Here is a 27,816-nt window from a genome sequence, read left to right as displayed (position 1 = left end):
CAATAATTTTACCTCGCAACAATCCCATGACATTGCTTCTCATAAACTGGTACCACCGCCGCTATCTACACGCCAATCACGAAACGGTTCACAATGAAGTTCGTCAACGCTTCCATGTGTCAAACCTCCGCACAGTGATTCGACAGGTCATAAGAAATTGCCAATATTGCAAAATTACCAGAGTAGAACCGTTGACCCCTAGGATGGCTCCGCTACCAAGTGGATTGCCTTGTTCACGTGCCTGACGGTTAGAGCAATCCACCTGGAAATAGTCCATTCATTATCCACGGAATCGTGCAAAATGGCCGTTGGTCGGTTCATAGCCCGACGTGGATCACCGATCGAAATTTATTCCGACAATGGCACAAATTTTCAAGGTGCCAGTCGGGAACTTCGGGAAGAAATCGATGCTATCGGAAAGCAACTGGGGGAGACCTTTACAAATACAAACACCAAGTGGATTTTTAACCCACCTTCGGCCCCCCATTTTGGCGGCTCATGGGAGCGCCTTGTGAGGTCAGTCAAAACGGCAATGGGATCACTATGCTCCGATAAAAATCCAGATGAGGAGACTTTGGGGACCGTTATCGCAGAAGCTGAATCGTTGGTCAACTCCAGGCCATTAACGTTTATCCCGCTAGATGATTCGGCACAGGAGGCTCTAACGCCAAACCACTTCATTCTATTGAGTTCAAATGGTGTCGTTCAACCCCCCAAGATATTAGCAGATCCGATGAAAGCGTCTCGAAGCAATTGGGCCATTAACCGCCAACTCGTCGACCAATTTTGGAAGCGCTGGATTAGGGAATATCTGCCTACAATTGCCAGAAGAACCAAATGGTTCGACGAACATAAGGAAGTGCAAGTAAACGACTTAGTGCTGATAGTGAATGAAAAACAGCGAAATGGATGGACCAGGGGACGAGTACTGTCTGTTATACGCGGTCAAGATGGACGGGTGCGTCAGGCGAATGTGCAGACCACATGTGGAGTCTTCCGTCGCCCTGTATCAAAGCTAGCAGTACTCCAGGTGCGAAACGAGAGTAACGCAGAGCTAGCAGCGGAACCGGAAGCGCGTTACGGGCCGGGGGATGTTGCCGACACTGGCAGCACTGAAAGCGTTCATGTCGAATCAGAAGGTAAAACCCCCCGATCAAACTCTGAGCGCACTAAAATGACACTAGCAGGAAATGTCATAGATCAAGGGATCCCTGACGGACAAACGTCATTGTAGTGAAGATTTGTGGAGACATTGTTAATCCTTCGCATGTGATAAGTTAATTGCGGATCGTAATATTTCATTTCGAATGCCTTAAATTGTACCCCTTGCTTTGAGCACAAGTGTGTTAAACTGATATCTACCTTACTAGCTTAACCTGAAAGGTTCTGATAGAATTGTTAACCCTTAAACTACCAGCGGTAAAGAGAATAGTCGAGCATACCAAACCCTATTGCTCTGAAGCACCGCGTAAAATAAGATTTGTTGGGAGATATTGAAATTTGAAAGGACCAGATTGTAATTAGTGTGAGCGTTAAGCGTAAGAACAATCTAATAATAAATTCTTCTCTCAGCTTTAAGAATTCGGCACACTAAATCATCGTGCGGTTCTCTAACGAAGTCCGAAAAATCTACCCAACATCAGTCATCCACATCCTACTACGAGCAACAAGAACTGATCTCCTTCAAATGTAGGTCAGAATATCGATGCCCGTTGTATGTAAACAGCACGAATGTGGGTCAGTAGGACTAGCATATAGCAGCAGCCTGAGAACTGTGATGAACTCCACAGCTAATACAATGTGATTGTCTTAAATGTTTAGTATATAAGAGTAGAATAACCGTAGCAAAACAGAAATTCATAAACACACGTGCCAGAGCAAGACAGGTAAATTGAAATCAAGATTTCAAGGCGGCCGGCAAATGTTAGAGCAAGAAAGATAGTTTAGTTCGACAGCAATATTTAAATGATCACCCCTAGTCAGGTAGAAAGTGCGAAGGTTTCTCTCGCTGGCCCGTCTGCTCTTTTTGGATACATGCAGCTGATATGATCGTGCCAATCTGAGCAGCTGCTATGTACATAGATAGGTATGTTAGAGAAGTAAGCTAGTGTTAATCAGTATAGTAATAAACCGCCGCGGAGGAAACATCTCCTCTTTCGTTTTGTTAAACGGGAATAAAATTTTCAATTTAGTGTTCGCGTAATAAAGTTGTTTTCGTTTGTAATCGCGAGTTTCTTACTAAGTGTCCGAACAATCTAACCCGCGGCGGGCGCGAACAAAGTGTATTAAGTAATATTCTGGAGAAAGCCCTTTCCGAAGAACGCCAGATTGGGTTCTCTTTTTCATAATGATGACTTTACTTGGAATGGGAAAAATCCAAGTACCGTTAAGTCACCAGTCACCGTGCGGCCTCCATTCACCGTGCACACATACAAATTCCTACAGATTATTCAATTTAACGTTAGAGCATCATTTTTCTCGAAATTTCAATAAGTTTTCACCGTAGATACTTCTAGTTACATGTATTTCATCGTATGAAGCATGAGATTTTATGCAAATTATTTTTTTATTGTATTTCAGTCGAAACACAAATGCACGGCGAATGGACCCCTTTTAATATTTATGGTTCCTATTACCGTTCAGTTGTGGAAAAGGCTTGAAATTATTGAGTAATATTTATTGTTATGTCGTGATTTAACTACTCCATATTTCATTTCTGAGCGAATATGGAATGGTTTGGACAATACAGTCAAACCTCATATAACGATTTCAATGAAAAAATAATGATTTAGCCATTTTTTCAACTTTCTATTGCTTTCATTGTAGAATAAGGTTTGAATACCCTTGAAACTGAGTGCGCACACTACAACGAAATTACGAACAAGATACGAAATTAAATCATGACGAAAACTATTCGCACGGTAAATGGTGACATAGCACGGTACGAGGCGACCTTAACATTACATTTGTAAACATAATTTTTGAGTGTTTTCTGTTATACACACTCAATCTTAGTTTATCTCTTCGGTAATATTTTTTACGGTGTCCGAACCGTAAATTACAAAAAATACCGAACTTTCAGCTTTTTCATTCGAACTTTCTGATGTTCAGCAAAAAATTTATCACTTTACTGGATTCGGTAACTATTTTAGCTGATCGTTCAGTGATATTCTAAAAATGCCGTACGAAGTCAGTAAGTTTAAAAAGTCAGTAAAATCGAAGTACCGACTTTCAGTGATAATTATTTTTTACCGAATTTTTCGTTAAAATGCGAAGAAAACAAAAAAGCGCATGGGAGAATTTGACACAAAAACAATTACAGATATAGATTCTGCATCAGAAGTTGGTATGTACGAAGCTGATGAGCTGCTTTCAAACGAAACGCAGTTTTACCGTTTTACTTTCTGAATGCTGATTCCTGTGGGCTCGGTGCAAGGTAAGGAATCGATTATCGGCAGTATATTGTTTTATATCAAGATAATAGACATCGAATGTATTCAAAAAGTCGTGAATTATGGAATCGAATCACAGCACCAATTTGTTGAGGTTAGGTAAGAAGCCGGAACTATGCACAACCTAAGACAATCAATTTGTTGCCGATTTTCAATTCCTTTCAGAAGTAACGAGCTTAAGGAATTCCTCATATAAAATCATAATGTAAATGGTTTGGATGTTCAGGGTGATGAATTGGGATTTGATAAACAAAAATATGGACTGGAAAGGGAGCTCTCATTCAAAGCTTAAAAAATCAGCAAATTATGGTAAACAAATAGGTTTAGTTTACCGAAAAATTCAGTAAATGGCTGTAGAAAGTTTTTACTGACTAAACCAGCATTTTTTATGACAGCTCGAGAATCTTGTCAATTTACGGAGTTTTCAGTTCTTCAGGAAATTACCGAGAAAACCCTGCTGTTCAAAAACCCAGTAAAATTTTACCGACTTCGGTAATAAATTCTTAGTGTGTACATCGCTAATTTTAGATTTTTCCCTGAATTATGGTAGAATTTTACACCTCGTAGTGGTATTCTAGTTAACTTTAAATGATTTGGAAAAATTATATAATTTTTTAAAGTGCAGATTTTTCTTAAGGTGACACAGTTTGGAATCAACTTCTAAGATTGCACTGAAACTTCAAACGCACAAATCTCGCGAAGAAAGCATCCAACAACAGTGTACTTTTTATTTTGGCTTTGTGCACTATCAGAAAGCTTTAAATAAGAAGATCAGAAACGTTTGCCAACTATTTCTCCAGTTTTGTGCCTTTGAAAACGTGAGTAGGGGCACAAGTCGGCCATTGTGACGGCCATCTTTGGATTCCGAGATGTTTCACCTTAAATGCACGGTGAATGGTAGCTTAACGGTAAATCATTTATTCCTTTTTTGATCTATTCATGTGAGTTATAGTCACTTGAGAACAGAGCTGTTAAATGTCATGAATATCACGTGACTTTGACAATTGAATATAGCTAATATCATCGAATCTCCATGAAAAAAATCATCGGAAAATGTTTTTTCCCGGTGACCTTTTTCGAATTACTATCGGTTGGCAATATTTGCGAATACGATATTTTGCATAGAAGAGTGCTATAGGCAAGGCTATAGGCATTTTAATTTTTTCAAAATTATGACATTTAACAACACTGCTTGAGAGACCATTCAAGACAATTTTGAACAAACGATCAGTTTTGTCGGTAAAAGTAAAAAAAATGTGCTTCTTCTCTTCAAGATGAATCCCCCAAATTCGGAACAACTGACCCCGATAGACGGCACTATTTGCTTCCTCACTTAAATCAAAGAACCTGGGCTAGAGACTGCTTCGATTTGGTGTTCGAAAAATTTGTCTAAAGCATCGAACTGATTGCTCATTATCAACATTATCTAGGGTAAGTGATCAATTAGTTGTGGGTGTTCCTAAAGTTGCGGTAATGACATTTTCACTGATTTTATTGCATTATCCGCAGAACCTGCCAATCGACGTATTGGCTTGTTGAAACACGAAATAGTTGAAAATTATTGGACGTTTGAATTTTTCTTCTTTCTGGCAATACGTTCCAAATGAACTAAGGCTGCTTCTTCGCTTAGTGTTCTTTAGAGCACATTTACGATTATTAACTGAGGAGCTGTTCTTGCCAATTGACCATTTTTGCATGCGTATATCGCTGATATTTTATGCCCTGGGATTTCGAGAATATTTTCTTTACGAAATAATCCTCGGCCGGTTGGATCCGAACCCACGACTCATAGCATGGTCTTGCCCCGGAATTCCTATCTAATGCGTCTTATCAAAAAGTTCTCGACTTGGGCTGTCACGATCTATGCATTACATCATTCGCACATCCATCGCCTTGTTGAATCATCTTCATCTTTCACGGTGCTTCAATCATCGTTATTATCAAATAAAATATACCATCCAAACGGCAGTCGGCAGTTGATTCCTTACATTGTTCTGCACCTCTGGGCCGAATTTGAAAAAAATCCTTAGGCAGAATTTTGAGTTACGCCCTTTTGAAGTTTATATGACAGAAATCACACGATGTATACCACTTTAACTTGTTAAAACAAACAGAATAAAATTTTGTAGTTTTGTTGTTTTTTTTTTCATCTGGTATAAGATATTGAAAAAATCTTTTTTTCTAAAATTTTTCTAGACCGACATTTGAAAAGGGCCAATGCTATGTTTAGTTATTACTAATCAGCCAATACTCGAAACATGATATCTACCAATCTTATGCCTGATAGTGATTTTAGGAAATTGTCCAAAGCAATCAAATATGTTTAAGCAATTCATGAACAGGATATCTAGATACGCCCTTTTGAAGTGTATGGAAAGAATATTACATGGTGAACTTCGTTCCATCTAAAATCAACGGTTGGAAGCATACACAATCATTCCACCTTTGCGGTTGTTCTTATTTCATTCAATTCATCAAGGTGCATAAAGTTTACACATACACATATTTTCTAGACTGATATTAGAAAAGGGCCAAAGTATTTTTGAAATATATACAAATCAATATAGCTGAACAAACTATATCAAAGTTGATGAAACACTCGAACTTCACATATCTGTATATGTAGGGGAATTCGGGGTAAAACCGACACCCTAAGCTTATTGCTAAAATTTGTGTACTTTCGCTTGTTAAACGAACCTTAAATTATTGTAGAATCACATATTGGTTATAAATCTATTAATCCTTACGATCGCTGGATGAATTATTAAGGTTATATAGTGATTTAAATCAAATTGATATTTCATCATTTTTAGGTGAGATAATTGAGAGTGCGGGTAAGATCGACACCCTGTTGGGGTAAAACCGACCCATTCACTTTGAGTAGAATTTATACGTTGTGAACATCACCATCACATTGCATATTTAAAAGAATGCTTTAAACATGACTTGCGACATTATGACCCCTTCCTCCAAAGGATTATTCACATATTACGTAAATTATTAAGGAGAGGGCAAAGATCCACTAAATAAATGTGAAAATTTCAAATGTCCCATGCTAAGATTATAAAGTTGGGGTGAAGACACATGGATATTATTAATTTGTGTTCATGGAATGCTTACGAAGATGAAGTTGTAGCGAATGATTGGTTATGAAAATAAATACTGTTTTATTTTAACAAAACAGAAAAGTGTAATTATTTTTAGATAATAAAAACTGTCGAACCTCATTGTTTGTAAATACACAATAAGATTAATTTATGTGAAAACATTTCAAATTCTAATAATTCTGCAATTTTAAATGAGAAAAATTTGTTCAAGCTTCATCAAATAAGTTGAAACGTGATAACATAGAAATATTTTTTTTATACTTAATGATAGCTCGTGGCAAGTCGTATAGTATCATATTTAACATATTAACAAGGTCGCCATCCTTGAATTTTAATAGAATTACTCACATTAGCTACAGAGATAGTCTTCCGATTACAAAGATTCCCTGAAGTTAGATTATGCAGCAAAGAAAGGTGTCGATTTTACCCCAAATGAAGGTGTCGATCTTACCCCGAGTGGACATTTATTTTTCAATAGCGTTTTCAGCTGTTGAAAAACCAAAAATCAATTTCTCCTTCATGTTGTATCAACGTAATAATAGTAAACGATGATGTAGATGCAGAACAAATAATGACATTTTCAAAATTTCACATGCGAAAGAGTTAAAGAGTAACAGCGAAATGTTGCAACTGCTGTTGCTTCTATGCTATCCAATATGATTTAGTTGTTTATTTTGGCAGTTTATTGGTAGCGTCAGTTGTAATGTCATTTGAAACACAACATTTCACTTGTTAAGATAGAGCGTGGTGGAAAATGCATGAAAATCTGCTCAAAACATGAAAATTCAAAGGGTGTCGAGCTTACCCACAGTGTCGGTTTTACCCTGATTTCCCCTATTATATGTCTGTATTCTATTCAATTCTTTTATATTCTAGTGTGTTCTATTGTGTGCAATTCTACTCTATTTAAATTTATTTCATTCTGATCTACCCTACTTGATTTTATACATTTTTTTACAAATAGACACTGTATTAATCAACAACTGCGCCCAAAAGATTTGAACGGTACACCTTCGATGTTTGTATGGTTTTATAGCCCCAGGTCTGTGAAAAATAGTTATGCACAGATTCTGACTCCTCATCCGCGCTTCTTATACGCTCTAAGAAAATGAAGCTTCAAATTGTTATTTCACTGTAATTTAAAATAAGGGTTTTAACTTATATATGTTAATTTTTTATGTATTTTAAGGAATAATTGAAGCATTTTGTATTAAATGTTTTTCATTCGAGCTGGATCCCAGTTCTGAAGGTAATATGAACAAGTTTGTCGAGAGCTGCGAGGAGCTGAGTCTGCCGAAATCTTCGAAATATCATATAACCATGTGTCGGGGACGGACCTGGTGTAGGGGTTAGAACACACGCCTCTCACGCCGAGGACCTGGGATCGAATCCCATCCCCGAGATAGTCACTAAAAATTTCAGTAGTGACGACTTCCTTCGGAAGGGAAGTACAGCCGTTGGTCCCGAGATGAACTAGCCCAGGGCTAAAAATCTCGTTAACCTTTCGGTCGTCGCGCGAATTTTTGTAACGCGAGTAGTCGCGCGTTGTACTTTGTACAACACCCTTGGTTTGGCGAATATCTCAGGAGTCTGACCACTTAGAGAGATGACGTCTTCGGCAAAATTGTTCAGTAGTTTAAGGGCTATCATTATTATAGCCAAGAAATTCGGGATTTTGCCACTAGGCGGCGCTAGTGAGCATGAAACTTGTTTCTCAGATCTCATGATCCTGACCACTTAGAAGGATAGCGTCTTCGGTAAAGTTGTTCGGTAACTTAAGGACTATCAGTGTTTGGGCTAGTTGATTCAAAATTTTGCCACTAGGCGGCGCTAGTGAGCATAAAACATTTGTTTTGCAAATATCTCAAGAGCCTGATCACTTAGAAAGATGGCGTCTTGCGCAAAGTTGTTCAATAGCTCAAATTCTTTCTTTGTTTAATCCTTAAAGTTCGAGATTTTGTAAAATAATGATAGTCGCAGAGCTTCTGAACAACTTTGCCGAAAGTGCCTGTCTAAAAAGTCAATATCCTGCAGTATCCGCAAAACAAAACAAAATACCCACTAGCGCCGCCTGGTGGCAAAATATCCTATTTCTTGGCTCAAATAATGATAGCCCTTAAGCTACTGAACTACTTTGCCGAAGACACTATCTTTCTAAGTGGTCAGGCTCCTGAGATATCTGCAAACAAAAGTTTCATGCTCACTAGTGCCGCCTAGTGGCAAAATTTTGAATCAACTGAGTCGAAAAATGATAGTGCTAAACTTACTAAACAACTTTGCCGAAGACGACATCCTTCTAAATGATCATGATCCTGAAATATTTGCAAAAACAAAAGTAAAACTTCCATGCCCACTAGTGCCACCTAGCGGTCAAATTCCGAATCAAGTGAGGTACCATCAGATAGCGCTTCGCCTCCAGAACAACTTTGCTAAAGACCCCAAATTTCTATATTATCTGGATTTTGAGATATGACGATTTCAAACTGTGGTTTCCTCGAACCGTACATAGTGCGTTCATTATTATGCGACTTCCATGTTAATTTGCTGATTTAATCGTATTATAAAGGGCCATACTGTAAATAAAAACTGTCGAGTATTGTTCTTAAGATGATTCTTGAGGAATACATTTTGGTTTGGTGTCGATAGATATCTTTGTTGTAAAATGATAGCATATAAATCACAACTGTTGTACAAAGTACAACAGCGCGACAGCCCGAAGGTTAATAAAGATAGAAAAAAAATAACCATGTTTGATGTATACTTCTGCAATGCGACTGGTCGAGGGCTAGGCTAACATAATGAACAGGTGTCGGAGTCTGTGCGAAGCGCTTTTTCACAGACCTGTCAGCGCTTTCGCGCAGTTTGCTACCTTCAGAACCACCACGCTGATGCTGTGTACGATAAGCGAGGTTTTTCACCACTGTTGTACAAAATACAACAACGCAACGACTGAAGTGTTAAAGTCGTACAAACTTCGAAAGTGTACCGTTCAAATGATTTGCACGCAGTTGTTGATTACAACAGTGGCTATTTGTAAAAATATGTATATGAACAAGTAGGGTGGATCAGAATAAAATAAATTTAAGTAGAGTAGAATTGAATAGAACAGAACAGACTAGAATAGAAAAGAATTAAACAGAATCGAATAGAATACAGATATACGATATACATACAGCTATGTGAAGTTCGAGTGTTACGATCAACTTTGATATGGTCATTATTTAGCTATATTGATTTATATATATTTCAATTATACTTTGGCCCTTTTCTAATGTCAGTCTGGAAAATATGTGTACGTGTAAATTTTCTGCAACTTGCTAAATTTAATGAAATAAGAACAACCGCAAAGGTGTAATGATTATGTATGCACCTAACCGTTAATTATAGATGGAACGAAATTCACCATGCACTATTCCTTCCTTACACTTCAAAAGGGCGTATCTAGATATCCTGTACAAGAATTGTTCAAACATATTTGAATGCTTTGGACCATTTCTTAAAATCACTATCAGGAGTTGATTGGTAGATATCATGTTTCGAGTATTGGCTGATTAGTAATAACCTGAGAGAGACTCGCGAAGAGGAAAAATATCAACGTCATATGCAGTCCAGATTCCGCTGTCACGAAACGTCAACTGCAGCCCATCGTTTTTATGGCTGCAAAAGTGAAAAGTATTGTATTCACAATGAACTGTTATTAAAAACCTCAGTCGGGGGAGCACTTTTTTCCAAAGTTGCTGATAAATCTAAATTCAAGATTAGTTATTTCAAATGTCTGCAACGTTTGCTGGCATGAAATTTTACTCAAAGGGCTATTTATGATTCAGTGTGATGCAAACGCAATCATTTTTTGCTGTGATGTTCATGTGAAAGCTTGAACGGCTTGCGCATGATTGTTACAAACACAATGTGGAAAAAGAAAAAACTCAGCAATCACAGAAAAAGAAGACCGTCTTCGCGAGTCTCGTCTCAGGTAATAACTAAACATAGCATTGGCCCTTTTCAAATGTCAGTCTAGATACGTTTAAGAAAAAAGTGTTTTTCAGTGTCTTAAATCAGATGAAAAAAACAAAACTACAAAATTTTATAATAATCTCTTTGTTTAAGCAAGTTAAAGTGGCATACATCATGTGATTTTTGTCATATAAACTTCAAAAGGGCGTAACTCAAAATTCTGCCTAATGATTTTTTTCAAATTCAGCTCAGAGGTGCAGAACAACGTCAGGAACCAACTGCCGACTGCCGTTTGGATGGTATATTTTATTTGATAATAACGGTAATTGGAGCACCGTGCTTTGCTTTCCAGGAATTAATGAATATATATATGAACGAGGAAGGAAACGCTCACAGGTATTCCGGAACACCTACTCCTTGACATTGATTGTTTTTAGAAGTTGTCTCTTAATCCAAATGGATGAATTCCTGAATCTAAAATGAATGATTGTACTCATTAGAAATCGTATTATGCTTTAAGCATAAATCTGTCTTTTAAGGATTTAGTGGTTGCTTCACGTGATGAATACTACAACAATAACGATATTTAATTATTTTAAGGAATGTCATTATTATCCACTAGAATAAACGAGATACTTGGAGCAATCTACAGCATCTATCCTAATCACATTTTTATGCTTAGCTCAGACGAGAGAGGTACATTGAACCAGTAGGAAGTTATCAAACTTGAAAGTAACCAAAAATCTTCACTTATGTTTGAATAATAAATCAAGAATCATATTAATCATCAATTTACGCATTGTAAATTACACCATGGATTGCAATTGGAGGTACTTCCAATCTTCCAACAATTCAATGAGTCACGGGGAGGAAAATAAAATCCCATTTTCGTTGAAATTTTCCTCACTCAAAAAAGTTGTCCACTATACGATATACTGACCGTTGAGAAGTTGGTATCCTAGATTCACAGTAAATGCACGAAAATACTAATATTTCGTCTGGAAAAGCACTTTATTTTCAGTTTTCAATGATTCAAATTGCGTTCGTTCTGATTTCCGACCTGCACTCGCGAAGAATGAGACGAACAAAATAAACAAGATCGAAATGCACACTAAAGCTTTTTCACACATTCTTGGATGCGGAATAATTCCGCTCAGATGTCACACAGAGGAGAAATCAGACTACCCAAAACAAATGTTTTTTTAACTCAAATATGACTAAACTGCAAAAAAAGAGAGACGCACTGATCCAGCGTCGAATTCCGTATGAAATAAGCCAAATTTGAGTTCTTATGAGTTTACCAAAATTCAGGTGGGTTAAACTACGAAGGCTTCGAATGCTAACGCTGGGTAGAATTTTGTTTTGGACTGAGTTGTCTTTTCCGCTATTATCAAATACGAATACCGAATAGTGTGTGAAACAGACTTTGCGTGTGCATGTCATGTCCGGCGAGGAAATTTGACAGTTCTAACCCATTGCAAAAGCTCATGAAGACAATCTTCGTACCAGGGACGTACTTGGGAATGGATGGCAGTTATCACTCAGGAATATTAATATAGGGAAGGCGTACCAGTTATCGCCATAGCACCAGTTATGTCTATATTGACAAAAAGGGGAAAAAAATAGAGCATTAGGGTCGATGTACCAATAGCCGCATAGCTAAGAACAAAAATTCGTATAAAATCGAAAAATAACGCTAGCGTCATTATTTTTACACAGGCATTGCAGAATAGGGTCCTAAAGGCCTGTCCTAATTTTAGTGCCAAACGCTTAAGTTTAGGCCAAAAACACATGTTTACTCAATTTTTTAATGTTTTTCGTTTGTTTAATTCCAAAAAATATTTCCGAGATTTTGTCACACTCCTTGGCTTAAACTCAAATTTTGGGTGTATTTTGCTTTCCGTGTCTTTTCCGAAATATCAGATAGGAACAACCCCAGTGTTAAAACTAAAAGGCCTGTTGTGTTTTTGTCGATTAAGCGAACGTCAAACATGTTCAAAAGTGTCAAGGTTCATTTATGGACCCACACGCTAACTTGGAAGTACCCTTTAATGGGTACTTTCGTACCCATTTTCCTCTAAAGTGGCTTAACCCATTAAAAGAGTAAATCCCGTTTACTCATTAATGGGTATGGGAGCCGAACTTCAAAACAAGGGTATTTTATACCCTTGCGATGTCAACAAAAAATGGGTACAAAAACCCCATTTTTATTTTTATTTATTTTCCAGGTTAGGTTGATATTCAGATATGAAAATAAAAAAAAATAATTTAAAAACATTTCTAAATGTTCTGATAACGTTTATTTCATTTATTGTGCAGCAGTTTAATACATTTCGTGCAATTTTCAAATTATTTCTGCCTTGCACGACTCTTGGATCGTAGCGCACAATTTGTTGACGGCCTGTCGTGTGCTATGCTGCTTGACTTTGTAGCAAGAAATTTCAATCAAGTCGTGAAGTTTTTGGAGCACAGGAGGAACTGGAATTCTGAAGACAGCGAAACTCTTAAAAAGAACATCCACAGCTTGTACTGAACTGTCTCCGCATTTGACCAAGTGGCCTTGAATGAACAAATGATACTCGTCACCCTTGCAAATCATATGTGGAGCGACAGGTACATCATGTTCATGATTATAGGCCACATATCTGGCCAGCTGTTCTTCCATGGATGTTTCTGTGTCCTAGAAGTAAAAGGAGGGAAACATAAATACATAAACTATTTGGGGAAAATTAAATACTATTACCGGTACAAAGCGGATAAGATCAGCAGCTAGCTGCTCTTCTACGCTGAGTCCATTGTTTGGTCCTCTTTCTTGGCTTTTCAAACCTCTGTGCTTCAGATGCAACAAAATCCGCAAGCAGCCACGAAGATTGTCTGAATTTAAATAACCGTTATTCAATATTTATTATTTTGATTTATGCGTCAAGATATTGTTTAAATATAAATACTAACCATCCGGAATTGCAGAGAACATTTCTGGTTCAATCATCAGCCCACGGACGAAAACAGGAACGAGATTACTATTTTTGTCATAGTTTGGTGTCATGCGCTCATATGCTTTTTGAATCTGTAATGCAGGTGTAGAATGAAAAATTAAAGATAATTTTCAAAACATAGATATGAAGATACATACCAAAAGTCCATCAAATGATTTGAAATGCGGAAATGTTTGAAGGATGAAATCGAATGGCTTCTTATCTTGCAGCATCATGATGTGAAGAGTGTGCGTTTTATCCATGAGCTTCACGATTGTATTGAAATTGGCGGCTGTAGCTTCCTTGTGAGCACATTCTTCAGCTAGCTCAACTATTCCAGTCGGAATGCTGCTGACTTTGTCAGCTTTTTTCTTATGAGTGTATTTTCGGTCTTCGGCCTTAAGCTTTTTGGCTTTGTTCCGTAAGTGAGTATGAATGAGTCCCGAATGTTCATGATTTGGTCCTTTGCCTCCATTTTTCCAAAAAAAGTATGACTAAAATCAAATGAAAAAAGATATATTATTAGTTATCACATGTCGTACTACAATCTACTACATCGTACTACAAAGATTATCACCTCAAAGATTATAATTATAATGTAATGTTTAGATACTTACATGGTCGGGAGAGTTTTCCGTTATTTTTGTGGAAGCCAATATGGGAAAAGTTTCAATAACTTGCTTTGCCAACGCTTTTTTCTCTTCAGTTGATGGATAACTAAAATGCAAAAATAAATAAACTTTAAAAACGGGATCAGAAAAAGGTAATAAAAATGTGTTTCAATTTTTCAGGGCTGGTAGCGGATGACTGCTTTTTAAAATAGGAACTGCAGAGACCTTATGCTTGATAAAAGAGCCAAAAAATAAACCGAATGGGAACAAAAAAAAACAAGACCGAGCAGGGATCAAAAAGATACTCTAAATATTTTCAAGAATTCAACTTATAATTCTAAAAGAACTATCCTAGAAATTATTCTAGAGACTCTACTTCGAATTTCTTCAGAAATACATCTAAAGATTCCTTCGCAAGTTTCTCAAGAATAGCATAGAGTTCATTCAATGATTCTTCAATAGATTTTATTTGAATTGATTGATATGATATTTTAAACCTTCCTTCCTTAAATGTTTCGTTGTTTAATGGATCTCGTGTATAATATACTTACATTTTCTCGTTCAGCAGTTTCGATACCATATTATTACAAAGAACTCGAACCACTGACAACAGTTCAGTATGTGTCGGTACATTTCCAGCATCAATTTTAGTGTAAAGTATTTTTCGACAAGTAGCATCTCGTTCCAGGGTTTGTCGGATCTAAGGCAGGGCAAGATATAGTAACGTTTCTGTGCAGTCTCATATGATATTAACTTACTGTTACAGCTTCACTCGGAGACTCAGTTAAGCTTCGTGATGGTCCAGCTTCGGTAGGGTTTGTATCCAATGTACTGTCATGATGAGCTTTTTTCAGTTTTGCTACCACGGTTAGAATTACCACTTGCGGGCCTTTTTCAATTATTCCAATTTCCTCTAAAACTGTCTCAGTTATGTAGACCAATGAAGCGTTGGTAAACTTCTGAGCTGAAAAGTGAAAATAATTGGACTTTAATTATTTTTGTTGATAATAAATCACCAGGGGCTGACCAGGGATATGTTTGGAACCAGCATGGTAAGGGAATCAGAGATTATATGCATCCTGGAAACAAATCGACCCATGAGAGCCTTTTGAAAGTATTTGCGATGTAACTGTTAAAACAATTTCGCCAAGATCCGGCAGTATGGGTCCTCAACATACGATGTTACGAAATCGATTCGAAAGTAAAAAAGTCGTTTTGCCTTAAGAGTGCATTTTACACCAGATACCCCTAAAAATGGTGCTAATCAAATTCTGTGAGATTGGTTGGCAGAATTGTGCTAATTTTATTCTGCTGGATTTTTTGATTGGTATGGAGATGCCTCCCCTGGTAATATGAAGATGAATGAAATATGGGCTCATTCACAAATTTTATACGCTGCAGGGGATGGATGCCCGAGCAGGAAATGAACTATGTTATACAAAATTTTTAGTATAATTAAAAAAAAAGCATTATGAGGGGGTGGGTGGCTGTAAAAAATGATCGTTTTCCGCGTTATGAAATTTGTGAATGAAGCCAATAAGGGAAATCTGACGTACTATTGGACACGTTTGTATAAAGTTTCATATTTTGATTATTTTTTTTGTTTCTTATCATTTTGAAATAATAACATATACGATAAATAGTTTACATTAGATTCAGATATATTTACAAATTTTCTTATCTTTACGTTAATTACATACTAGAGATAACTTCTATAATCTACTTAATTACATCTCCGTTGTCTTAATCATTATATTTTAAACTAATGTAATAATAATCGTCATTTGCATTATGGAAACGCCACAGACTGTAACATTTTTTAGAAGAAACTTTGTCCATAGATGTACGAATAACTTTATTCGTAATTTCTGTTTTATAACTGAATATTGAGTCGCACAACTCAATTACATTTAACACTTGTATAATACATATGAACTCCTTTTGGATTTTCAAAATATTATTCAGTATACCATAGTTTTGGCCATTGTACGTTTCATATTTTACAACAAGACCCGACCGAAAAGTTACGCCATCAATGATCATACAGTTCACATTCTCTATTTCATTTGGAAGATCGAACAATAACAAAGGACATTCCAGAAATTGTTTCTGTGTAATTGTTGATGATTTTACTGTTATTCTATTGATTTCGTAATTGTGCTCGATGATTGATGCGGTTTGCTTCAGGTTGATTCTTTTGGCAAGACTATGAGTAAGATTTTTGAAGTTTCCACAGGTTTTAGTGAGAGATTTTAATTCCTTATATTTTCCTTCGAATTGTAAGCATGCCATATTGGCGATTGGGCCGCTCTGTCTTATGACCATAGGGTAGTGGGACAAATGATGAACTTTATTTATAGGCTTATCAAATGGGAAGCATTTTTTGAAAAACTGATAGAAATGTTCTATAGTTAGCTGTAGATCGTTTATCATATCATTTGTGAGTATATTGGAGAACACATAAAAAGTGATTTTCAGCAAACATGAAACTATTTCAATAGAGTCGCGGTCGAGAATATCAGCAAAAATAAAATTGAATGCACGAAGGAGCAACCATATTTGTGAAGCAGATTGACTTAATGAATTGCCTTTGCTTTTCAGAGCTTTGCAAGTAAAATTCCCACAAGGCTTGTCACGTGATTCAGCACTCCCGTAGTCAAAGCATTCTATCCGGTCATTCAACTTGTTGTCTGATATCAATTTTTTAACATTTACAAAATTGTGCAACAATTTTTTAAGTACCATGCTAACCACTCCTTCTAGTACGTCATGCATAGGGTCGAAAGACAGGTTGTCTGCAAAATGGAACTGCCTTAAGCAATGCAATACAGGAGCTCGAATGATTCCACACTTTGCTGGAGTTGTTTGACCGTTCCTCAATTCCATGAGATCATTATTCACACTTTCATGAGTACGCATTGGGTAATAAACGCCGAAATTTCCAGAATGCATAATCGATCTAGAAATATAGCATGCTCTACAAAAAATATTCGATTGTGCAGGCATCAACTCAAAAAGTTCATGGAACGCTGCTGTGTCACCTAACACATGAACTACGGTTGCTCGAAGGGTATAACTTTCATTTTCATTTATTTTAACCACAACCCCGGACTCTGATTCTAGTGCCATTAAATCTTGGAGCAAAGGCTGCAAAATTTTTCCAAACCCGTATTTTTTAACGCATTTTGAGGGTACCACAAGAGCAACGTACACCCTATCAAGACCTGAATTAATCCTTGGATTGAAGTTTTGGACCTTGAAAGTAATCACTGTTAGCTTATGTTTCCCTCTACGTGAGCCCAGTGGATTGCAATACTCAACGTCATCGATGTGCAAGGAAATTCTGATGCCGTAAGGATGGTTCTTACAAAAGTGAAGTGTAGGGAAAAGTACCCCATCTTTGAACCCCCGCACTACGCCATCAGTTGACGGTTCCTCATGTTCGATCATTTTCCTTGCTTCCGGATTACTGAGTAATAGGGACAACGTCTGCCTCAACGGAATATAATGAAGCTTGTCCTTTATCGTAGACACTTTAGTCACGGGGTAGTACTTCTTCCGCTCTCCCTTATGTGCTGGCCGGTATCGAATAGTTTTGTTTACTTTCCTTACTCCTAGTTCGATTTCTACCGGCTCTGGTACACTTCGTCCAACTTTACCAGCTAAATAGGACAAATTTACACTGGGATTGACAACGTCTTGGAAAATATTAGACACCTTCAAATCTTCAAGGAGTTTTTGACTGGTCTCATGGTCCAGCATTCCTTTTTCAGAAAGGAAATCAGCGACAAGCTCTACCGAGAATTTCTGATAAGATTCAAGGAGTTCATTACAGAAGTCCATGAAAAATTTCACCTTGACTTCTGTTAGGGCCAAGTCGGAACGTAGCTTAGAAACAGCATTTGCCGCTGTTTCCTTTAACTCCTCCTTCGTAAATCTTGTTCCGGAAACGGAATCATTCGTTCCATCACCCTGATGCACGTCCATCGGCGCATATACCGGTGGGACATCACATATCGAAGAGAATGCTCCCTCGGGTTCTCCAGGGTGTTGCTTAATTACGTGTGCCTTGAGAGTTTTAAACGAATTTTGTATCGAACCACAATAGCACTGCAAATACGACGGTTTATTCCCGCTAGTGTTCAATTTGTGGCCTCTTAAGTGAGTTTTAAATTCTTCCAGACAGGCTGGAATGAACATTGCGCACTCAGGTACAGGACATCGGAATCCTGTAAGAGTAGGCAAATGTTCGGATGGATTGTGGAAAACTGGAACTATGGTAACTTACCTTCCAACTTCCGGAACGTTTCACCATCTACATTTTCTCTGATTATATCCATTTCATGTGATTTCACTATCGGCAGCAAATTAGACAACGCTAAAACTCAACGGCACTAGGAAATTGACTTAAATGAAGACTTTTTGCTAATCACGAAAAGTTCCTTGAAAAATCAAAAACAAAAATGGCGATGTTGATTTTAAACTCGAAGAGTATTGTTTACCCATTATGCACTTCATCAGCAGAACTGCATAATGGGGTAAAATGGCCCATTATTTGGAGCTAGAAAAATACCCATTATTTGACAGCTCAGTAGTTGTGAAAAAAATGGGTACAAGATACTCATTTAATGGGTACTTTCAAGTTAGCGTGCAATTTTTAAATTAAAGTTTAAATATGATGTAGCCGATATTTGCGCGGGAAAAATTGCTAAAATAATTGCAGTAACATGCACTTTCGTGTCATTAAATAAAAACAAGATTTCATTAAACATTTTAGGACCCAATTCGCTCTCATTTGAGTATGAAGCACGATCAAAGCTTGCAAAGAAAAACATCCCATCTGTTACGGTCCAATGCAATGACGTTCGTGATGTAACCTGGGAGGGAGAAACCAATACAAAATTTCTGTACGTCACAGTGAGCCGAGATTTTGCTGTCACGAACTGTCGCTGTGAGCCCGGATCTTAAACAATAGACAAACATGATAAAAGCGCCTAATAGGGTCCTAAAGGCCTGTCCCAATAGGGTCCTAAAGGCCTGTCCTAATTTTAGTGCCAAACGCTTAAGTTTAGGCCAAAAACACATGTTTACTCAATTTTTTAATGTTTTTCGTTTGTTTAATTCCAAAAAATATTTCCGAGATTTTGTCACACTCCTTGGCTTAAACTCAAATTTTGGGTGTATTTTGCTTTCCGTGTCTTTTCCGAAATATCAGATAGGAACAACCCCAGTGTTAAAACTAAAAGGCCTGTTGTGTTTTTGTCGATTAAGCGAACGTCAAACATGTTCAAAAGTGTCAAGGTTCATTTATGGACCCAATTTTTAAATTAAAGTTTAAATATGATGTAGCCGATATTTGCGCGGGAAAAATTGCTAAAATAATTGCAGTAACATGCACTTTCGTGTCATTAAATAAAAACAAGATTTCATTAAACATTTTAGGACCCAATTTTAGTGCCAAACGCTTAAGTTAAGGCCAAAAACACAAGTTTACTCAATATTTTAATGTTTTTCGTTTGTTTAAGTCCAAAAACATGTTTTAAAGGTATTTTAGATTTTGTCACACCCCTTGGTTTAAACTCAAATTTTTGGGTGTATTTTGTTTTCCGTGTCCCTTCCGAAATGTCAAAAAGGAACAACCCCAGTGCTAAAGCTATAACCAGGCCCCTGACAATCATATATCGATACACAGTGTTCTTCGTAGCCAGGATGTCCCGGGCGATAAGTAAATATCGCCCACTGTCAGTTGTAAGAACTGTGAAAATAAAGACCATTGTTTTGTTTAATGTTTGTTATGGTTTGATTATCAATTTTTGATATTGTTAAATCAGCTAATAATGTGCCAAAAAGTTGAAGCAAATTCAACATTTTGATGGTTTTGGGAGGAGAGAAAACATTGAAAGGCATCCTGCAAGCCTCCAAGCAAGCAATCAGTTATTTTATTGCTCGATTACGGATCATAAACATTAAACAAAACTTCGCATCCTGATTGCACTCTTGATTCAATTTACCCGTAAATGGGTAAACACATGGAGATGTTGACTACGCTAGAAGTCGTCTCGTGCCATGGGCCTGGCTATAACCCCTGTGGTGTTTTTGTCGTCTAAGCGAACGTCAAACATGATCTTAAGTGTCAAGGTTCATTTATGGACCCAATTTTTAATTGAAGTTTATAAATGATATAGCCGTTATTTGAGCGGGAAAAATTGCTAAATAGTTGAAGTAACATGCTTTTTCGAGTTATTAAATAGAAACAAGATTTCACTAAAAATTTTTGGACCCTATTAGCCAAAGCATATTTTTGCATTTCATCAAAAGTAGCAAAAATAGAATTAGAATCAATTCATGCACATTCAAAAGTAACGTCACGAGAGCACCGTTCATTCTAATTGTATATAACGTGTTGGAATGAGGCTCTTTTTACTGTTTTCAATAAAATTGAAAATTAAACGCATAGAAAACTGTGGCCCTTTTCAATGTTTGTCCAGAAAGATCGAAGGTACACAACAAATGAAAACTAGCGATTTTTACCAAGCCTGCCTTGATTGTCGTTGGCAAACTGGAGTTATCTTGCAGTTTGGAAAAACAATTGCATCAAATTTCGTGTGTAGTATCTGTGCCTCCCTCCCAGGGTGTAACAAGTCTGATAAATGGAAGCAGCCAGCAAGAGCCCCAAAGAGAGAGCGATGATAAAATCAATTTTTCTCGCTTGTTTATTGTTGCGGATAGGTGTCTTTCTTTACTGGCACGATGAACAATCCACGAACTTCCAATAGCAATAGCCCCCCAGGTTTGGAGCATGTTTAGAGGAGTTTTATCATGCACTACTATCCCCCCAATCTGATCAAAGTTGTAGCAGTATACGATAAACAGTCTCTCATAATGTGCAGCATGTTATGATAGTTACAGAGAGATTCTCTCAATTTTCTCAGGATTCAATCCCTGTTTTTTGTGGGTTTTGTGGGAAAAATATGGAAATTACGAAAAGTCGCGTGTGTCACTATAGGTATAAATGTGCCTATAGTAGCACTATTTCTAATTTCTGTTCCTATACTAGCACTAGCATCACGGCGTTGGCAAAATACTTATCAAAACCATATTTTTAAAAAACTTTTATATTTTTCCTAAAAAGTGTGGGTCGAAAGCTTTCAAGTTCTTAATTCAACACTCTGGGTTTACTATAGGCGCAAGGGAGCTCAAACTTTTAGCAAAACTAATTATTTCGATCATTTTTTGAACAAAATCAAACTGTGTATCAATGGTACTTAGATAAATAGCTCCTGACCTTCACGTCAAAAAAATGTGTTGGAAAAGATTTATAGCAAAACGGCCGTAAAAAGCCATTAGTACGACTAGAGGGGACCGTCCACTAAGGGAACACGGACCCTACCTAAAATGGTCCTAAAATGTTTAATGAAATCTTGTTTTTATTTAATAAAACGAAAAAGCATGTTACTTCAACTATTTTAGCAATTTTTCCCGATCAAATAACGGCTATATCATTTATAAACTTCAATTTAAAAATTGGGTCCATAAATGAACCTTGACACTTTTGATCATGTTTGACGTTCGCTTAGACGACAAAAACACCACAGGGGTTATAGCTTTAGCACTGGGGTTGTTCCTATCTGACATTTCTGAAGGGACACGGAAAACAAAATACACCCAAAATTTTGAGTTTAAGCCAAGGGGTGTGATAAAATCTAAAATAACATTAAAACATGTTTTTGGACTTAAACAAACGAAAAACATTAAAATATTGAGTAAACATGTGTTTTTGGCCTAAACTTAAGCGTTTGGCACTAAAATTGGGACAGGCCTTTAGGACCCTATTTAAAAATTGGGTCCATAAATGAACCTTGACACTTAAGATCATGTTTGACGTTCGCTTAGACGACAAAAACACCACAGGGGTTATAGCTTTAGCATTGGGGTTGTTCCTATCTGACATTTCGGAAGGGACACGGAAAACAAAATACACCCAAAAATTTGAGTTTAAGCCAAGGGGTGTTACAAATTCTAAAATAACATGTTTTTGGACTTAAACAAACGAAAAACATTAAAATATTGAGTAAACATGTGTTTTTGGCCTAAACTTAAGCGTTTGGCACTAAAATTGGGACAGGCCTTTAGGACCCTATTCTCGATTCGACACTTAACCCCTAGTTTTCGGCCTAACAGGTTCACTGTCGTTAATCCACCTGCCAAAGCAATTTGGGATTAATCAAATATTCTTCGTTTTTGCCTAAATACTTACAATAATTATCGGTTTAAGACGATTTAATTCTTGTATTATAAAGCTCCCACAGATCATAACCATCTAACATCTACACATCTGGATATATCAGTGTTTCTGCTCATCATTTCAATTGACGTTATCGTCTACGTCTCCTACTATGACAGAATATAGCTGTCAGGCTCTCTGTCATTCGCAGTCTTCATTCGAGGGATATGGAACGGTACTATTGGTCACAAGGGGTTGGTGCGAATTACCGTAACAATCATTGTAGAAGGCAGTCGTAACGACTGAAGTGTCCGCGAACGTGTATTGGTACTTCGAAGGCGAAATTGTTTTAAAGTGAAAATACAACAATGTTCAATAGTTTTCTGTAATAAAATGTATGTTAAAAAACTACATGCTCTACAACTACAATTTCTATTTTTGAGTCTACAGGTAAATAGTTGTAGAAAACAGGGTTTTGCTTAGTTTTTTTTTTCGTTATAGCAATTTTGAGTGAAATCAAAAGTTTCTGTTTTATCCAAAACATGTACACTGAACTTTTTCAACTCAAATGCGTAATGTAGTTGCTTTTAATTATTATTTACTGGTAATCGGCTTCAAAACCTTTTGTTTTTATGTAAAAGAAGTTTCAAGTGTAATCAAACATTTATCTCTCTACGCATACATACACACTGGTTGGTATAAATAAAAAGCGTTGAAGTTTACTACATGTAGCATCTACTCATATAAAATTTCCACAAAGTTGACTACACTTTTAGTATGAAAAAAAAAACCTTTCGAACATGTAGTACCTACTACTGTTGAACATGAGCAGTGACTGATGGTGCACATTAAGAAGAATCCATTCAAAGTAACGCTTAACATCAATAAAATCATGCATATAAATTAAGAGGATGCCAAATTTGTCGCTTATTCACAACATAAATCATGTGCAAATATGAATATTACTACATTCTCGCTAAACATTGCGTGATCGAGTATAAATTCATGTAAGTTATTTAATTTTACACGATTTGAAGTATAAACTTGCGATAAATCTGGCAATTCCTTTATGTGCTTTATGTGCATGTGAATTTTATGATCTTTGATTTTTATGATAATTTTGGACATTCAGCTAGAAATGTGTATCCTGTGAAGAGATCTTGAGATTGCCGCAACATAAAATCATACAATTTCTACACTTTTTGGATTCCAGTACTGAGATATAAAATCCGAAAATCTTAAAAATACCTTCTCAACTTAAAGATACCAAAATAAATTCAAAAGATCAATAACCGAATCTGCCTCGAGGTAACGCTTTCGCTTCGTAAGCGGAAGGTCATGGGTTCGATTCCCAATCCTCCCTCACAAAAAACTCCGTCCAGTCACCAGAAGACGCCGCACGAAGGACCGTCTATTGGGGAAATACATGCATCCTCCGTCAGTATCAGATGGTTACTGAGACAAACTGACCCTCTTTGTAGGCTGTTGCCTCACACGATACAGAAACATGGCAAAATGAACCACCGCACACTAATGGACTACGGCTATATGGATATGGATTGGACCAACGGCAGCTCTCTCCTCTACCTGCTCGGTATGAGAGAAATAGCAATAAGGATATAATAGGGTCCTAAAGGCCTGTCCCAATTTTAATGCCAAACGCTTAAGTTTAGGCCAAAAACACATGTTTACTCAATTTTTTAATGTTTTTCTTTTGTTCAAGTCCAAAAAACATTTTTTTAGTTTTTGTCACACTCCTTGGCTTAAACTCAAATTTTGCATGTATTTTGCTTTCCGTGTCTCTTCCGAAATGTCAGATAGGAACAACCCCAGTGTTAAAACTAAAATCCCTGTGGTGTTTTTGTCGAATAAGCGAACGTCAAACATGATCAAAAGTGTCAAGGTTCATTTATTGACCCAATTTTTAAATTAAAGTTTAGGGGAACATGGTCCAATTCGGACCTAGTAACAGTTTTTTGGCCATATTCTTTTCGGACCCCCCATGTTCTAATTCGGACCATCCTATATATTATTGTTTTTTGCTATGGTATTAATAAAATATAACTCCGATTTGTTTGGTATCAAAGCTTATTGAACTTCTTCTGTAAGCGCGAGCAAAAAAAAAAATTAACTCAATGCGTGACAAATTACATTTTAATTCTAGTTAGAACTAGCTTAAGTAAAATGTGAATTCCATTTGATAAAAAATCATAAGTGCAATCCACTGGTGAAGCTGTTCCAAAATTAGGTACAGTCAACTCTCCATAATTCGATTTTGAACGGACCATAGTGTATGGGAGATATCGAGATAATAAACAGATATTTTTAAAACTTTGGTGCTTTTTTCATTTTGACAAAATATATTCGAAACGGTAATTTAAACTTTGAATGTAGTAAAATTTCAACACATTGAAACTTTGCAAGAAAATATCGGGTAAAACAGGTGAACTTGTATGGGGCACTGAAACAGACATCATCGAATCTCAGGGCAACAAGTTGGAGAAGTATGGACTCCGATAAAGGGGTCAAAGTATCTATACACTATATTGAAAGGACTGCGCATTCAATCGAGCTTGTGAACAAAAATACAGAATATCGGGTAAGGGAAAGTTGACTGTATTGTTCTTAGCACTCGTAAACGTTTTTAATACCATATTGCCAAACTATTTTGGACACAGCTTGGCTGTGGTATTGATGGAGATACCTTTCAAGTCGCTGATATATTGATTCCTTTAGTTTTTGGTGAACTACCGTATTTCTTAGATTTATGTTCGAAGCCTTTTCTTGACCACAACAGAAACAAAGGCACCATTGATCAATATTATAACTGCTGTGATTTTCCACCAAGTCGAGAAGACTTTCACGGTGTGGAGACTGAGTACACGTTGAAAAACAAGAGGTCCATATTGAACCATATCAAAAGGTCCGGATTAGACCAACGCACATTTTATGATATTCTATCTAGTTGAGCACAAACAGTGCATAGACTTATCAAAACCATATGGTCAGATGAAAGCTTAGGCTTTGGGCATTCCATCACTAAATATCATAGAAAGATTGAAAAACTATTGTCGCTTAAAGAAGCTTGGAAATAATTCTAACATACGGTACACTAGAGCACTAAAAAACAACAAACTTATATAAAAATCAAATGAAATTACTGAAAGGCGTCAAATTTATTGTGTTAGATCCAAGCCGGAAGATGAGTAGAAAAACGGTAAACACGATCTTCACAGTAGCGCCAGTATTGAGAAATGCTTGATGGTCCGAATTAGAACAGGGTCCGAATTGGACCAGGTTCCCCTAAATATGATGTAGCCGTTATTTGAGCGGGAAAAATTGCTAAAATAGTTGCAGTAACATGCTCTTTCGTGTCATTAAATCAAAACAAGATTTCATTAAACATTTTAGGACCCAATTAGATATGATAATCGGCATAGTAGTGGCCAAGTGCACGGAGTGCCTAATAAATTGGGTCCTAAAATGTTTAATTAAATCTTGTTTTTATTTAATGACACGAAAGAGCATGTTAATGCAACTATTTTAGCAATTTTTCCCGCTCAAATAACGGCTACATCATATTTGAACTTTAATTTAAAAATTAGGTCAATAAATGAACCTTGACATTTTTGATCATGTTTGACGTTCGCTTAATCGACAAAAACACCACAGGGCATTTAGTTTTAACACTGGGGTTGTTCCTATCTGACATTTCGGAAGGGACACGGAAAGCAAAATACACCCAAAATTTGAGTTTAAGCTAAGGAGTGTGACAAAATCTAAAAAAATGTTTTTTGAACTTAAACAAAAGAAAAACATTAAAAAATTGAGTAAACATGTGTTTTTAGCCTAAACTTAAGCGTTTGGCATTAAAATTGGGACAGGCCTTTAGGACCCTATTAAAAAAAAAATAACCGAATCAAATGCCGGACTTTGAATATTGCCACAAGAATCCCATAAGGGCTTACATACTCCAAGTTTTATTATAAAAAATCGTGAATGTCTTTCGGAATCCCAGAATTCACTCAAAAATTCTGAAATTCTATAGGAAATCCGAGAAACTTGGATGCCACCTTTCTCACGTAAATAAATAAATACCAATTCAAATTCAACAATTCAACATTCACGCAAAGATTCAAAATCCCTACGGGATTACAGAAAGGTCAAAGCTCTTTTTAAAATTTCAGATTTTGGCGGAAACTGTTGGCCCCATATAAACTTTTTCTTTTCTCATTTAGATCTTCTTAATGATATGTGGGTCATCCGTGTACATTTCGGGCCAAGATTTGCCCAATCTCCTTGGAAAAAATATTCCTTTCGTGGACTTGCTTTTGCTGCCAAAACAAGTATGAGAGCAGGCTGAAGGTGTAGACATGACAATCATGCAAAAACTGATGACATGGATAATACTTGCATTGAGGCAGGGTTAGATCCTAGATATTTATGGACAAATTTGCAGTTTTTCAGACACCACATGAATTTCAACACATATTTTTGAGTGATTTTCTGAATCACGAGTTCACTTTAGTGATTTTTTTTACATATTCGAATGATTAACATATTAAAAAAATAAGTTGTAAATTTAGACGAGATGAACAAATTTCCTTATGATGCACAACCCAGCAGAGCTTCCATATTTTTAGGTAAATCGTTTACAATTTCTTGTCAAAAAATTCACTTTAGTCTAGTTGTTTTTACTATTATAATTGTGCATGGAAAAATTATTCAAAAATATATGTTGAAATTCAAGTAATGCTATGAAAATTGCATTTAAATCAAACTATTAATAATTAAGGGTTAGCGCCCAAGTTGATTATTTTGTATGAAAGATTGAAGAAGTTGCAAATATATTGTCCAAATTTGTGTATTCTAATTATCTATCCAAAACAAGGAACATTTGAAAATAAAAGTCCACAATACTTACGGTGAAACAGTTTAGAATCTAACTTCTAAGATTGTACTGAAACTTCAAAGGCACTAATCTCGCGAAGGGAGCATCCAACAACAGTGTACTTTTTATTTTGGCTTTGTGCACTAGCAGAAAGCTTAAAATAAGAAGATCAGGAATGTTTGCCTACTATTTCTTCAGTTTTGTGCCTTTGAAAACGCGAGTAGGGTCACAAGTCGGCCATTGTGACTGCCATCTTCGAACTCCGAGATGTTTCACATTAAACTGCCGTGAATCGCAAGTCACTCCCATCTGCACGGTGTGCTGGAACACACATATTATCGAACTTGCATGAACCTCCGATCCTTTTTCACTTAAAGTTAGCCTTGATAGTCAAAAAAAGTTTGCGGAATATTAAAAAATCTTTCATCGGCAAAATATTGAAAAAAGTCGATTTTTGTATTTATACCCTTCTCCCATATAAGAGTTCATAGGAGGATATTAGAGTTACACTTATTTTGATGCATTGCAACAGCTCAAAGACTTATTTGATGTACCTTGAACACGAATTGATTACAAGACGTATCTAATTGTGCATAATTTCT

The 27,816-nt window shown here is 36.5% G+C and overlaps 2 protein-coding genes across 2 annotated transcripts in view; both read right to left on the bottom strand.

Annotated features, from left to right (window-relative positions):
- LOC5576238 overlaps window positions 1–11,615 on the bottom strand; it is a 59,908-nt gene extending 48,293 nt beyond the window's left edge. Inside the window, exon 1 of the mRNA XM_001655966.2 lies at window positions 11,454–11,615. The gene's annotated coding sequence lies outside the window, so the exon portion shown is untranslated. The remainder of the gene's footprint in view (window positions 1–11,453) is intronic.
- A 1,190-nt stretch (window positions 11,616–12,805) lies between these two features.
- On the bottom strand, window positions 12,806–15,714 carry LOC110679254. The gene is made up of 7 exons (XM_021853469.1): window positions 14,858–15,714; window positions 14,651–14,799; window positions 14,106–14,205; window positions 13,647–13,982; window positions 13,466–13,580; window positions 13,257–13,387; window positions 12,806–13,193 (listed from the first exon to the last, which is right to left on the bottom strand). Exons 2-7 carry the CDS (start codon window positions 14,677–14,679, stop codon window positions 12,858–12,860), a joined length of 1,047 nt encoding a protein of 348 aa, XP_021709161.1. The 5' UTR covers window positions 14,680–14,799; window positions 14,858–15,714; the 3' UTR covers window positions 12,806–12,857.
- Between the last annotated feature and the right edge of the window lie 12,102 nt (window positions 15,715–27,816).

Source organism: Aedes aegypti, chromosome 3 (assembly GCF_002204515.2).
Source record: "Aedes aegypti strain LVP_AGWG chromosome 3, AaegL5.0 Primary Assembly, whole genome shotgun sequence".
Taxonomy (NCBI): Eukaryota; Metazoa; Arthropoda; class Insecta; order Diptera; family Culicidae; genus Aedes; species Aedes aegypti.
This window is presented reverse-complemented; position numbering and strand designations above follow the sequence as displayed.

Excerpts from the sequence above, each read along its gene's own strand:
- LOC110679254 (XM_021853469.1), bottom strand. The coding sequence starts at position 14,679 with ATGGTATCGAAACTGCTGAACGAGAAAAT. Across the intron at positions 13,983-14,105 it reads CGGAAAACTCTCCCGACCAT|TCATACTTTTTTTGGAAAAA; the intron begins GTAAGTATCTAA and ends ATTTGATTTTAG. Across the intron at positions 13,581-13,646 it reads AATCATTTGATGGACTTTTG|ATTCAAAAAGCATATGAGCG; the intron begins GTATGTATCTTC and ends CCTGCATTACAG.